The sequence below is a fragment of the Melampsora larici-populina genome (genome assembly GCF_000204055.1).
Source record: "Melampsora larici-populina 98AG31 unplaced genomic scaffold MELLAscaffold_8, whole genome shotgun sequence".
Taxonomy (NCBI): domain Eukaryota; kingdom Fungi; phylum Basidiomycota; class Pucciniomycetes; order Pucciniales; family Melampsoraceae; genus Melampsora; species Melampsora laricis-populina.
This window is the reverse complement of record NW_006768772.1, coordinates 1,491,908-1,506,022: the sequence shown is the minus strand read 5'-3', so window position 1 is coordinate 1,506,022 and position 14,115 is coordinate 1,491,908. Positions and strand designations below refer to the sequence as shown.

Sequence of the window (14,115 nt, the reverse complement as noted above, 5' to 3'; positions counted from 1 at the left end):
TGAGGATGCTTGAGTAACTCTGTTAATTCTTCGTATTCTTCATCCTTTGTTCGCAACACCTTCACGACCGCCTTCCACTTCCTATCCAAGACAGTAGCAAAGTCTGATATCTATTTCCTCCAACAATCAATAACTCATGGCAGATGTCTATCGCTTTGAAACACGGCAAGCCGACCCGCTGGAAGGGTCCCAAACACAGCCAAGTGTCGACCTTGATTTAAGTGACAAACCACCAATCGATGAGAAGAGCCTCGAACCAGAAGACGTGGAGAGTCACCTTCGATACCTGCAAAGTGTGATCAAAGAAAATGAGTGAGTATCAGGTTCACCTCGTATACTCAGTCTGAAGAGTGAAACAGGCTTCCTGCCACATATCCTTCTACCCATTCCTGATCATTGTTCGCATCAGAGATGATCTCAATTTTCCAGCCCAGTTACTTCAACAAGCTTCTGCAGCCTTCAACCCCGATGTATCGGAAAGGGAAATCGTGGAAATCACGGTAGCCGTTCGCGCAGAGCTAAAACTAGCCAAAGAAAATTCACCGTATCCTGAGGTAAGTCTGAGAGGCCCAGCTAGGGATGCCAATTCAAGATTTCGATACAAGATGATGAATGTCTTTTCAATCGCAGGTTCGGGCTTGTGTCGAGCCTTTTGACGATCCTACAACACCAGTAATGACCTTTCGGTCGGTATTCATTTACCTCGCATCGCGTAGTCAGTTGCTTATTGCAACGTTTATGATCTGCCGATCATTTTCCAGGATGTGGACGATTGGATTACTACTTGTCTTTTTGGGGACTGGGCTCAATCAATTCTTTGCCCCTCGTCAGCCATCTATTGGGCTGTCTGTGACCTTTGCACAACTCGTGTCATTTCCAATAGGCTGTGAGTGTCTTCGACGTGCATCTAGGCGAAAACAGGTCTTTGGTAATGAATATACAACCTGATACCATTCTTACTCATCAGGTTTGATGGCGAGGGTTTTACCCAAGCGGGTCTTTCGTATCTTGGGTTATCCTTTCACTCTCAATCCTGGCCCTTTCAAGTGAGAAGTCATTCCATCTGTTTCGTAGAGAACGCCAAACAGAGGAAAAGAGTCTGATCTTCACATGAACCTCTTTTTTATAAACTCAGTATGAAGGAACACATGTTGATCAGTATTGTAAGACTGCTCTCCCTTGGATTGGGCCTACATTTCAATATTTTTGACTTCTACGATTTACGTCTCTTCTTAGATGGCCAATGCATCATTCGGGGGAGCCTACGTGAGTCAACATCTCGGCGCGACATTTTACTCAACATCAGAAGTTGGAAAACGCGGTAGAGCTCACATTCGACTCGATACAGGCAACAGATATCATCGCTGTACTTAAGATCAAACGATTTTACAACAATCCTACTCTGGCTGACAACATGGGCTTTCAAGTGTCATTGGTTCTGAGTACGCAACTCATCGGCTACACTTTGGCTGGGATGACAAAAAGGTCATTCAAAACAAACGCAAATCCAAAATATGATCATTTACTAACGAAAACTCCTTTCGAAATCACTTGAGCGTAGATTTCTAGTCTATCCTGCAGCGATGGTAAGTCATGACTATTCTGAACATCCCACAAGTCGGGACCTGACATTTCAAGTGAAAGGTTTGGTGGGGAAATCTTTTAGAGATCGCTGTTCTACGCGCTTTGCATTCTGTAGACAGCAAAAATGTTGGCCCAATCAATGGGTGGAAGTTGTCCCAAATGAGGTTTTTTTCCATATGTGCAGTAAGTTTGCTTCTCTATACCTTGTCTATTGAGTACATTCACTAATGCCTATGACATTCGATTCTAATCAGGTCACCTACGGAATATGTTGGTTCTATATTACTATTCACTAGTCTATTCCACGCTGACAACATGGCTTAACTGCTTTAGATTTCATCCTTCCCGATGTATTTTTTCAGAGTCTTTCATTTTTCAAGTAGGTGGAATGACCTTGAAAAAGGAAGCCTGTTTCCTTGCTGACAATCTTTTTTTATCAGCTGGACCACATGGATTGCACCCGAAAATGTCAAACTAGCCATGATCACAGGCACGGTCAGTGGTCTAGGCCTCAATCCCTTCCCGACTTTGGACTGGAACTTCATGGACTTGGACCCCATTGTTACGCCTCTATGGTCCATTGTGAGCTGCTGTAACCTCGTAAGCGACATTGTAAAGCACTGAACTGATCGCAATTCCGAAAACTTCAAGATGAACCACTATACTGGGGCTATTGGGGCGTTCATCGGCATAGCCGTTTTGTACTTCAGAAATACTTTGTACTCAGCCTACTTGCCTATTAATAGTAACGGTAAGCAGACCAGATAATCTGTTTTTACACGTTACGTGTAAGTACTGATACACTATTTGCTTAAATAATAGGAGTCTTTGACCAAATGGGGTCAGTCAAGATAACACAGCAATGTCATTTTAATTATCATATTCACCGAATTGCCTTCCTTCTTTGTGTTTGAAGCAAGCGATATAACGCAAGCAGAGTATTGGATGCAAATGGGGTGCTTGATCAGGTAGTTTTCCACTCTTCACTCAGCAGCTCTGTGTTTTTGTACTCACATCAGAACCATTTCTTCAAGGCGAAATACAAAGCCTACTCCCCGCCTTTCATTGCCGCCTCTAATATCATCGAGTAAGTGTGGTACAAAAGACTCTTCAGCTCTGGGAGATTTGAGCTCCAAACTTATACTGCTCCTTCCACCCTTTCACAGATATACCGCATTTTTTGCGTTCTACACCAGTACTGTGGTCCATTCTGCTCTTTACTACCGAAGGCACATTGCGGGAGGTTTTGGTCAACTTGCAAAATCTTGTAAAAGAAGTGAAATTTTCAAAAAGATATGGAAATCAGACAATTCTGACCATGGCTTGGGAAGTGATGATACCCAACAAGAGCCAGATGGAGATATTCATTATCAGCTCATGCAAGCTTATCCAGAAGGTATAAGACATAGTTTTATGTACAAATTCGACCGTCGTTGATAGTCTCTTCGCTTCTTTTGCAGTACCGGAATGGTGGTTTATGATTATTGGTGTTATTTCCATAGGTCTTGCAATATTCATGATTGAGTACTAGTAAGTTTTGACTTTCTAGCAGTCTAGAGATTTGAAACGATTTCGAGGCTTATGTTATTTAACTTGACAGCGAAACACAGATGCCTGTCTGGGGCTTAGTAAGTACCTATTATGTTATATCTGCGGGTTTTAAGCAGCCTAAAAATACTGTTTGATAGGTTTTTGCCCTTGCGATCGCCATCGTCCTGGTCATCCCCAGTGGAATCAGTAAGTGTCTCAATTTGACCAAGTTCTGATGTTCTGGCAGACGATTCTGACGAGTTTAATCCCTGCAGTGAGCGCCGTAGCCTCAGTCTCGGCCCCTCTTAATGTCAGCGTCGTGATGTACAAACCAACCATGGTGTTTTTGCTGGTGTTTTTGCTTACTAGTGTATTGTATCGAAGGTTTTATCGGAACTGGTAGGTGGATATGCTCTGGCAGGAAGGTTGGTTTTCGAGTTGTTTTTCTAGATAAAACTTGATAATTTGGGCATTTGCTTACTTTTACTTTTTTGTACCAAATTCAAATCTTCTAAAACTAAAAGACCGATTGCAAACATGCTTTTCAAAAGTGAGACAGTTTTCCATCCAAACCTTGAGTTTCTCGAATCGGAAACCAATGTTCTGCTCTTCGAACCACATAGCGTATGGTTATATCACCATGGCACAAGCCCTTGGATACGCATCAGACATGAAGGTGGGTATATTGATTTCTTTTTAATTTATCACATACTAACATCATCCCTTACTCTCATCCTCTCATCTTATAGCTTGCTCACTACGTGAAGGTCAGTCGCAAGTGCAATTTAATTCAAAGCATTCAAATTCACCACTGACAATTAGATCGATTTGAAGGTTCCACCTAGAGCTTTGTTTATAGGACAGACAGTTGCTACAGTGTTATCTGCATTCATTTCATTAGGAGGTAAGCTGGAACTAGAAAGCTGTCCAAAAAAGAAAAAAAATGTTCATGAGTCTTTCCGTGTCGAAAACCAAAGTACTCCGATGGCAAATGGCGACAATCCCTGATCTATGTGACCCAAAACAACATCTACATTTCACTTGCCCGGGTAAGTCTTACGGGATAATCTTTTCATTTAGTCTTGAATACATTTAAGCTCATACTCTGTTCTGCATCTTCTGCAGGTTACAACACTTTCTTTACAGGTACTCAACCCCCTTTCATCCTGATTCATATCCGTCGTCGTCCGCCACCATTTTGAATTTTCAAACCTTCTTTCAGCATCTGTCCTTTGGGGTGTAGTCGGCCCCCATGAACTTTTCACTAAACCTGGAGCAGTATATCATTACTGTATGTACGGCTTCTTGTAAGTTACATATTCTTTACAATAAAAATACCTCTTTCAAGGGGATGGAACGTGCCTTACGCGGATCCTTTTTTAACGTTTTTTAGGATCGGAGCGATAGCACCATTTGTACCTTGGACTTTGAACAAGATATGGCCTAAGCCAGGATGGAAGATGATTCATACAGTCAGTTTTTCTTTTTTGCAACATCCAATCGACAACTTTTTCACAATGTTTGAATTTTGTTACCATATCGGTTTTCAATTTCTGATCAATTTCTTTCATAGCCTGTCATCGTTGGCGGTTTCTTGACATATGGATCTCATAATCTAGCATATATAACGTAAGCAGAGAAGTAGATAATGAACTCGAATTGGCATGATCCCCAAGAGTTCTCATGACCTTTGACTTATTTTCGATGTCGGGAATGATTTGTTTTTTGATTACCTTACAGGCCCGTTGTACCATTAGCTCTCTTCTTTCAAAGATACCTCAAACCTCGCTACGTAGCTTGGTATGGTAAGTAGAACTCATCACAATATCATCAAAATTGATGGTCAATATACTAATTATAAATATGAATACATCAGATAAATATGCCTTAGTTTTACCAGCTGGTATTGGAGCCGGTGTAGCTATCTTTGGTTTGATTTACTTTTTCGCATTTCAAATGAATGGCCAAACTTATTCATGGGTAAGGTTTCTTTTTTATCATGTTTTTCTATCTTTTAACATTTTCTTAAACCCACTCTCATATCTTACCGTTTGCTTTGTTAAATACCAGGCTGGAAATGATATCTCTTTCAATGGTTGTGATGGTAACGCGTGTAGATTAAAAGAAGTGCCTGCTTCTGGATTTTATAATCATTCAGAATTATGAATTGATGTGATCAAAAGCAAAGCATCAAAAATTACAAAATACTGGTGTACTTTTTACAATTTAATTGGATTTTGGAATCGTTGTTTCTCTGTTTGATCGAAAGTATCATGTAGATGACTTTTAACAACTGCAATTTTTACTTTCTTGTTAACTTTTCGAACCATGCTTTGATCTTTCTGTATTCCATTATTTACTCTTTCTTGAAAACCCTTTGATTTTGAGTCCTTTGGAAAGCTGAACGCTTCCTCCAGAGCTTTCATTGAGACGTTGGATGTGCAAATAGTCTTCCAAAGATTTCAGGACAAAGAATGTGTATGTTTACAGCCATTTCAAGAAAGGTTGACAACTTTTTTTGGAGAAAGTTGTCTCCGCAGCAGGTAAAACAGGGTAAAACAAGAGACAAAACTTGATTACAGGTTTATTCTTTTCTGTATTCTTCCTATTAGCGGAGAGACAAAATCAAGTGAGGGACAAAACCAGGTTTTGCACATTGATGAGATTTTCAAAAAAAACAATCTTTGTTGAAACAGCTGTATTCAAACTTAGATGACTTGTTCCAACTTTGTGTATTGAGTTGACATTTTTGACACCTCCAAGCCAAAAAGACAACCAGGTGTACCGGGTTTTTTGCCAACCGGGTTTGCTTTGAGACCGGCTATTGATGAGATTTTCAAAAAAAACAATCTTTGTTGAAACAGCTGTATTCAAACTTAGATGACTTGTTCCATTTGAGAGCTATGGATTTGAAACCTTAGCAAAGTATGTTCATCACACATGTGGCATCATAATGAGCTAGCAATCAAGGCTTTTAGACAAAAATTGTAAAAGTTATGTGGTTTCTTAGAAATCAAAATGTCCTTAGGAATCTTGTGGCCCAAATTTTAGTATTGGTTACAGTTTGTAATTTGATGAAAATGAAGGTTAGTGGTACACAAACTTGAACACCCAACCGGAAAACCCATGGAAAAAACCCATGACAACCTGATTGTTTTGGGGGTTTTGTCCATTGGTTTTCCACTTCCCCGTTTGACAAAACCCAAATTCCATTGGGTGGTCATGGGTTTTGTCCATGGGTTTTTAGGTTGGTTGTTCATGTTTGTGTACCACTGTTCATTGTTAGTACATTCATCAATATGGAATCTAAAAATACAAAAAAATAATGGAATTGAAGCTCCAATAGCTGGGAACAAGGCGGATATTCAGTTATTGATTATCAAAATGGGTTGAGGACCCAATTTGAGTATCATTACGTATAAAACCTATAATGGATTCTAACATGTGGGAACTGTTGTCCAGTGGTCTGGGAACATGTATAACTCAAAGGGGCGCTCACCTAAGTTGGTTACGGGATAATACTTTGGAAGAGGAAGTGAGCGGCTTGAAGGATTGATAATTTGAATAATCTAAATATGTCATCACATCAGTTTCTTGAATAGTGTGTATTAATTAGATCAGTCATTAGTTACATTTGTTTACACATTGGCTGCCAAGAAGGGTATAAAAGCCACTTCGTTTTCCCTTGTATTTGTTTCTCTTCATTATTTTTACTACCAATTAATCAAAGTACAAGTTTAACTTTTCTTACAAGCTATTACCAGGTCCATTCCACTCCAATTACCTTTCACTCTCTGATCAAAACCTCTTTGGTTAGTGTTAGCCATGCACTTAGCTTGTCATCTTAGTTTCTTGTTGGTCAAAATATTGCGGTTAGTTCATTGAATCAATAGAGCTTGCTCTATATTGTGTTCAATAGTTGGTTCAATGGCTGTGCTTATTGACAACATCTACATACACATACACACCATCTCACTTGCAACCCAAGTGAAGGTAAGTCAGCCCAAGACAATCACCATTTGTTACCACCTCACCTTCTTCATCACCACCAATCACATTATCATCACCTCACTGACACTATATTCACCAATTCCACACACTCACATGTGACACAACAACAAATCCACCTATCTTTTGAATAAATTTGACAAGCTGAAGCCAAGTAGAAGAACTTGTATGAAGAACTCCGACCCAGGAACCAAAGGAGCAAAGACCTCCAAAGACCTGGGGCAGCAGAAAATGACATTTTCAACAATGTCCAGTTCATTAAAATTGTGATTTTGAGACAAAATCCATGTGCTCTTGGTCCTTTAAAGATGCTTTTCTCTGGTGCCTTATCAGTACTCAATTCAACAGAGTTCCCCTTTCTGATTGTCTTGTTTTAGGAGGGCAGTCTTTAGACATATTCTACTAGTCATTTTTATTAGTAGATTAGCCCCTTCACGCTCTGTATAACCCTTGTTGGGTTATCAGTTCTACAACGTGTAGATTGCATAGAAAGATGAGGTGTCACACAGACTCAGAGCATGACAGCTCCTTTGGAGAGTCATGTGACCATTGGAGTTTGGTACACTCAGAGGAAAGAATTTCCCTCTTTATTGGAAGTCCCACACTCGCCTTCAACCTCTCTTCTCTCATAGCAACATTTTTTCTCTCTTCATTCAACTCTCATAGGAATTCTTAGCTCCTAAATTTTTTTGAGTGTCATCTCTGAATGGGATTTAGGGTGGAAAAATCCAAAAAGTCATTTTTACCTCAGTACAAAGATCATTGGAAAAAACTGGTGGCTAGTCAATTTCAAGAAAGAGAAGAGAACACAAGAAAGAGGTCTTTACAACAAGTGGTGGAGATAAGTAGAAGAGCAGCATTGAGAACTCCATTAGTGACAACATCTTCAGCAATAGATATCCCGGATCAAACATCCTCATCAGATATTGACGGAGAGGAAATTCAAAGTCAGAATTCTGTTGATCAAAACAACTCAAGATCACCTTCCCCTAGGCATTTGACAAATTTACTTACATCAACTAGATTCAAGAAGATGCCCACGGAATTGGAACCAGCTCCTCTGGGGATTCCTGAATCCCAATTATCATCAAATTCAGGTCCTAGTCCTATGGGGGGATTGTCTTTTGGGTAAACCCAATTGTCACTTGAGGGTTTGACTGAAAAAGAAAATTGTAAGAATAAGAGACATTCCTCCTTTTTCCTCACATATATTTCAATTTTCCAATTTCTACAGAGTTAATTCTCTATCCTCAAAGAGCAACTTGTTTGCTATACCCAGATTTGTCCTATACCTTTCTATAGAGGTTGTTTGAGAGGCTCTTAGGAGCTTGTTGTTTAGTCAACTGGCTCCAAGTGAAACCTTGTTATCAAGTTTTGATTTGAGTATTTGCTTGTTGTTTAGGTGGGAGGAGAATGTCCTCTTTACCAATACAAGACTAGTCTTGGGGGGGAACCTAGAGAGACAAAAGTATATTTGGTTTAACTGATATAAAGTGTCTAATTTGTTTAGATACAGGAGGCACAAACAAGTCAAATTGTCCAACATCCAATATTCCCTTGTTGTCTTCAGCTCCAGCGGCTTCCTCAGCCCAGAAAGCTTCTGCATTAATGCAATCAGCTTCTCTGAACCTAGCGGGTAATCAACCAGGTCAACCGGTAAATGCCACCGCATCAACAAACCCAATGGAGTCAGTCAACTCTACAAACTCCATACCTCTGGCACAATTGGTCTCTTCTGCACCAGTGGCTCCTGCATCTCTGGCAGCAGGAGTGGTAAGCTCCACTTCTGCTTCAGACCAATTGAGGTTCTTACAAAGAAGGATAAGAAAGCCGCTGAGAAAGCGGAGAAGAAGGCTGCGGCAAAAGAGAAAAAGGTGGTGAAGACAGCTAAGACATTGGAAGACAAGAAGAAGATCTTGGTAGACAAGATAACCACTGCAATGTCCCTCGGTACGTACATTACAAGAAGGTTATTATTACTTAACATACCTTAATACCTAAGACTTAACGTTCTATATCTATTCCTCTTGTTTTGATCCCATCTTAACTCCTTAAGGATTCTTGACTGATCTTTGTCACAATCTCCTTTTGGAGTCAGTTTGTAATACATTTATACTTCGGTTCTAGAATTCCTTCCACCACATCTGTGGTGATACAGTCTCAACACGTGGAAGATTATAATAAATCTTCCATATCCTGTCCCTTCACCTTAACCTTCAGTGAGGACATACAAAGTCCTTACACTTTTTTTTTCTCAAACCTTCAAAGTATTTTTATTGATCGCCTTTTGAAACCTTATTGATCAATTGATCACCCTTATAAAACAAACCTTATCTTATAGTCAATACAATCCTTCCTTCTACGCCCTTCGTCCTTTCACACCATTCTACATCAATCTTCCTTGAATGCAAGAGGAGAACAAAGAATCTAGACGTACTACCAGAGCTGCGGGGAACACCCTCTTTGTTCAAGTCTTTAACCCCAAGACAATCCTCAGACAACCACAGAACAGAAACGTAGGTCTCGGCACTTACAGAGGAGGATATTTTGTTGCTCCTTCATCACGCTCCATAAATCCTTCTACCCCCCTCGTACCTACACCTTCTGGCTCCCTTTCTCCTACTTCGACGCCTCAATTGTCATTAGAACTTCCACCGACAACGCCCTGTGTACCGTGTAACATCCCTATCACACCTGTACACCAAACTTCACGGTCTATCCCTACCTTACCTAGCGGTCCTACTGAACTGCCAAGTCAACCACGTTCAGACCCAGACAACATGCATGGGACCAGCAACTCAACAGCCTTGGCCCCTCCCACCAATGAGGAGCTTCAGCGCAAGATCCTACTTTACCAAAGGGATGGACTACAAGCAGCCAACAAAGCCGCTAAACAAATGGCAAAGTTGGATGAAGAAGACCTGCTCAAGCTACAACGAGCTAGCCAATCTCACCAACCGTCTGAACTGTTGGATATGTGATATGTTCTGTCCTATATGTACACTTCCTACGGCTAAGGTTGTCAGTGCCACTGGCCATTCCGGGTTGCCATCTCAGTGTTAGGCATGTTTCTCCACACCACATTCACTTGGACACGCGCACTTAGCTCAGTGCACTACATGCAAGGTGGTGACGCCGCGGGTGCGGTGTCGCGCTGACCCCGGATTGACACCCTGCTTTTGCAAGACCCCCCCTTGGGTTTTGTGCGGCGTCACCGCGACCCCACATCCGCCGGGTCAGCACTTTGCATGTAGTGGTGGTTAGAGCACCCTCCTAGATATAGGGATCAGATCGTGGGTTCGAGTCCCGCAGTGCACATTTTCTTTTCTGACATTCCAATATGAACCTCGTGTCAACCAGCGTTTGACCAGCATTGATCTGACCAAATTCAAGACATTGGGTGGACCGGCCTGGTCCTTACCAAGAGATCGAACTGTTTTTGCACTGGGCAGCAACCCTGAAGATCTTTTTCTTTGTCAAGGGAGTTACCACTGATCACAATTGAATCACACTGGTCGGGACATTCCTTGTCAAACCAAATCTGCAAGCCTTCTGGTCCAACGGATTCGACTCCTTCATTCAAGGATCCTGGGACGACTTCAAGGACCACCTTTTTTGAGCTGCTCTACCAGCTGATTGGCAAGACCGCCTCATGGAACGCCTTCAACATCTCAAAATGAAGGAAACCGAAGATTTCAGAACTTACAGCACGCGAGGTCGTTCTATTCAATCCCTTGTAAATTACGATGAATACTTCATGGACGACCTTGAGTTTGCAAAGCTCTTGTGCTTTGGCATGATACCGGTGCTGAAAAGTGAAGTACACATGTGGAAGCTATTGAAGGTGGCGGATTTCGATTATAACAACTTTGAAGCCAACTGTGATGATGTACGTCGGCTTAAAGGAAAAAGGCTTGTTGATTCGCAAATCAAATGCTCCATTCCAACCACCCTCACAAGCTTGACCAACCTTTTCTTCTCGACCATCTACTAGCAACTTTATTTGGAAAATTCACTCCTTCTTAGACTTGCAAGGCTTGTGCCATTACTGCAAGCGACAATGCGGCAGCAAAACACGGTGCCTGCACCGTCGCGCGCCGGACAGGTCCCGTATTGTTTTCTCACCCAACTACATTGCCCCTCCAAAGCCAACAAACTATAAGCCTCCTTGAGCCAAATTAGCTTTGAATCATGCAGGTCAACCCACTCATCCACCTGCAGGTAGACCTTCGCGCACGACGGTGGCAGCAACATCCTTGGTTAACACCGACAATGACCCCTTCACGGCACTCACATTACCAGAGTTGGACTCAGCCAGTGTAGCAGCTTTTGCAGCTGTCAACGAACTGTTCCGATCAGATCACCAATCTGTGGATGAGGAGTCTGAAGTTGAAACAATGGATGCAGGAGGAACCTCGTCAAAAGGGTACGTATCTGAACAACCTGAACACCAACCAACTGTGATCATAGAGTTGATGTGTAAGGGAAAAACTCTCTGTGCGTTGGCATATGCTGGTTCCAAAACAAACCTGATGTCAAATCGAACCGCCGACCTTCTCAATCTACGCTGCCAAAAACTTGTGAAACCAAAGGTTGTAGATCTTGCACTCAACTCATCTGGTGCTAGACCGGTACTGACAGATTTTGTGGTTGAATGTCTTGGACACTCATCTTTGGGAACATCCTTTGATCGAATGTATATGAAGTTGGGAGATTTGGGTTCAGCTTATGACATAATTTTGGGAGCACCTTTCCTCCCAAAGAATCAATTATCTGGGTCCTGCTCCAAGAATGCTGTAATTAGCAAAATCTATACTTTGGCAATCTATGACTATCGTCACGTATTGAAAATGAAATTAGAGGCTGGTGACAGAGCTACGAAAATGAAATCTGAGACTGAGGACAATGCTGAGAGATGCCATATTCATAGTGAGGATGTTGTATGGCGTAACTGGGTAGCTGGTCTAGCACAGCAGAATGAGCCTGAGAGGAGTTACCAATGGGTCAAGTGGGAAGAGGAACTACTTACTGAATCCAAGGATCTCTTCCTCATTGACATTCCTGCAGTTTTCGATGAAGCAGAAGAGCGAGGCGAGTTCACAGACGGCTCCTTTGCTGAAAAAATGCAAGACCCGGCATCAAAAGTCAGACACCCAATTGTTCTTACCAACCCTAACACCGTCATTAATAAAAAACAGTACCCATATCCACAGAAACACATGGATGCTTGGCAAAAGCTAGTCAATCAACACCTTGAGGCGGGCCGGATACGTAGATCAACCAGTCAATATGCTTCACCAAGTCTCATCATTCTGTTATGAACTGGTTCTATTTCACTTGAGTGACATATTCACATTACATGTCACAAGCTCGAGAACCATCTTATAGTTGTAGATACATTGCCTGTACAGATTTTCCCTCATCCGACAATCCACATAGGAAGACTGGTAATAGATACAAATCCTCCCCCGAAAAAAAAAAAAAAAAAAAAAAAAAAAAAAAAAAAAAATGCGCGGGTCGTTTGTATTGCACAAGTTCATTCTACTAGATCCCACATTAATTGATGACAAATTCTCCAGGTGGCTCAGGATGGGCACAACCTTCAATCCTGAGCTTCTCCATTTTTTGAAGTTTCAGCTCGTCCTACTCCTTCTAAACTACTGGTATGATTCACCCTCTGATTACTCAACTCTGCGACTTTAATTTCCAATCCAGCTATTTTTGATTGATAACCACCTCGACCCTTCCCTTTCCTACTAGCTCTACGATCGGGACATGCGCTGGAGATGTGACCCTGGCCATTGCAGCGGAAGCATAAACCCGCTCGCATACGTCGTGCTCGTTCCTCTTCGGACAATCTAACGTAGGCGGCTGATAAGTCCATGGCATTGGGGTCTGAGATTCCTGCACTCGTGCTTGGCGTATGGAAGGTTGGGTTGGTCGCGCCGTGTAATTTACTGTCTATCTTGATAGCTAAATTAGTGATTTGTTCAATTGACGTGAAATCCTCTTGCGTCATAACCATTGCCACTCTAATCTCCTTTTTCAAACCTTGCTCGTATTGACTAATGAGCGTCGGAGTTTCCCAGCCAGTAGAAGTTGCGTGAATGTTAAATTCATGGGTATACGCGGCCACGGTGGTCTTCTGCGATAAGTTTCGCAGCGCGCGTTCCGCCTTCGATTTCTTCTCAGTATCGAAATACATAGCTTTAAAATTTGTAACGAAGCGTTCAAAGGTTACGAGGTGGGCGGTAGCGGGGTCGAAGAACTCCTTTGTCAAGGGTTGCGCCCAACTGCTGGCTGCTCCCGTGAGGTAAGACAGCGAGAAAACCACCTTACTTCGGTTGTCGGGGAAGAGGTAGGGGTGTGCCAGCATATAGAGCTGGACTTGACTCGCAAAGATCTCTGCGGGTTCGCCTCGAGCGCCGTTGAATTTATCGGGCGTCGAGACTTTGGGGCCCTTCAGGACCGGTTCAGCTGGTGGTGGCTGTGGCGCAGTGGGTGGTTGAGTGGCTGCAGCAGGTGCAGATGGGCCTCGGGATTCCAACGCCGCTAAACGAGCTTCGGACTGCTGGTATCTGGCTTCAGCTTGTCCTCGCATCAGGCGTTCTTCAGCCAATGAGGTGGAAAGCTCCGCAAGCTTGCGTTGTATGTCTTCGAGAGAGGTCATGTTGGTGTCAGACATATCGATCTCGCTACCGGTAAGGCTAGAATCGGCGTCGAGAAAAGGGATCGGAGTTTCACTATCAGAGTCCTCCTCCTCTAAAGGAGCACGGTAAGATGGAGACGTGGTTGCGTTTGCTAGTCCAGGGATCACAGTCGGGATCGACAGAGTTTTTAGTAAGTAAGATAAGGTTCTGGTGGATTCGGTTTCAGCGTATGCAGATTAGTTAATAAGGTTTTCGATTTCGAATAGTTTCTTGGGTCTTTTCAACTTTGAATTTCTGAGATCTAGATAAGGTTTTCTAATGAGGTCGAGATTCGCTAGTATTC

The 14,115-nt window shown here is 42.3% G+C and overlaps 2 protein-coding genes across 2 annotated transcripts; both read left to right on the top strand.

The window, feature by feature from the left end:
• On the top strand, window positions 1-5,501 carry MELLADRAFT_124197 (putative oligopeptide transporter; the record flags this gene model as incomplete). The annotated part of the gene is made up of 35 exons (XM_007407214.1): window positions 1-312; window positions 410-554; window positions 631-686; window positions 762-886; window positions 968-1,046; window positions 1,136-1,163; window positions 1,237-1,266; window positions 1,349-1,485; window positions 1,562-1,586; window positions 1,645-1,767; window positions 1,839-1,854; window positions 1,918-1,963; window positions 2,025-2,166; window positions 2,236-2,335; window positions 2,407-2,425; window positions 2,501-2,552; window positions 2,619-2,671; window positions 2,751-2,980; window positions 3,045-3,114; window positions 3,185-3,212; window positions 3,273-3,321; window positions 3,390-3,424; window positions 3,499-3,539; window positions 3,639-3,664; window positions 3,738-3,790; window positions 3,864-3,881; window positions 3,949-4,018; window positions 4,092-4,163; window positions 4,240-4,260; window positions 4,337-4,421; window positions 4,508-4,586; window positions 4,688-4,743; window positions 4,855-4,919; window positions 4,991-5,094; window positions 5,185-5,501. 35 exons carry the CDS (start codon window positions 137-139, stop codon window positions 5,278-5,280), a joined length of 2,550 nt encoding a protein of 849 aa, XP_007407276.1.
• A 2,327-nt stretch (window positions 5,502-7,828) lies between these two features.
• Window positions 7,829-8,254, top strand: MELLADRAFT_61162 (uncharacterized protein; the record flags this gene model as incomplete). Its single annotated transcript, XM_007407215.1, has 1 exon — window positions 7,829-8,254. One exon carries the CDS (start codon window positions 7,829-7,831, stop codon window positions 8,252-8,254), a length of 426 nt encoding a protein of 141 aa, XP_007407277.1.
• Window positions 8,255-14,115: the final 5,861 nt, after the last annotated feature.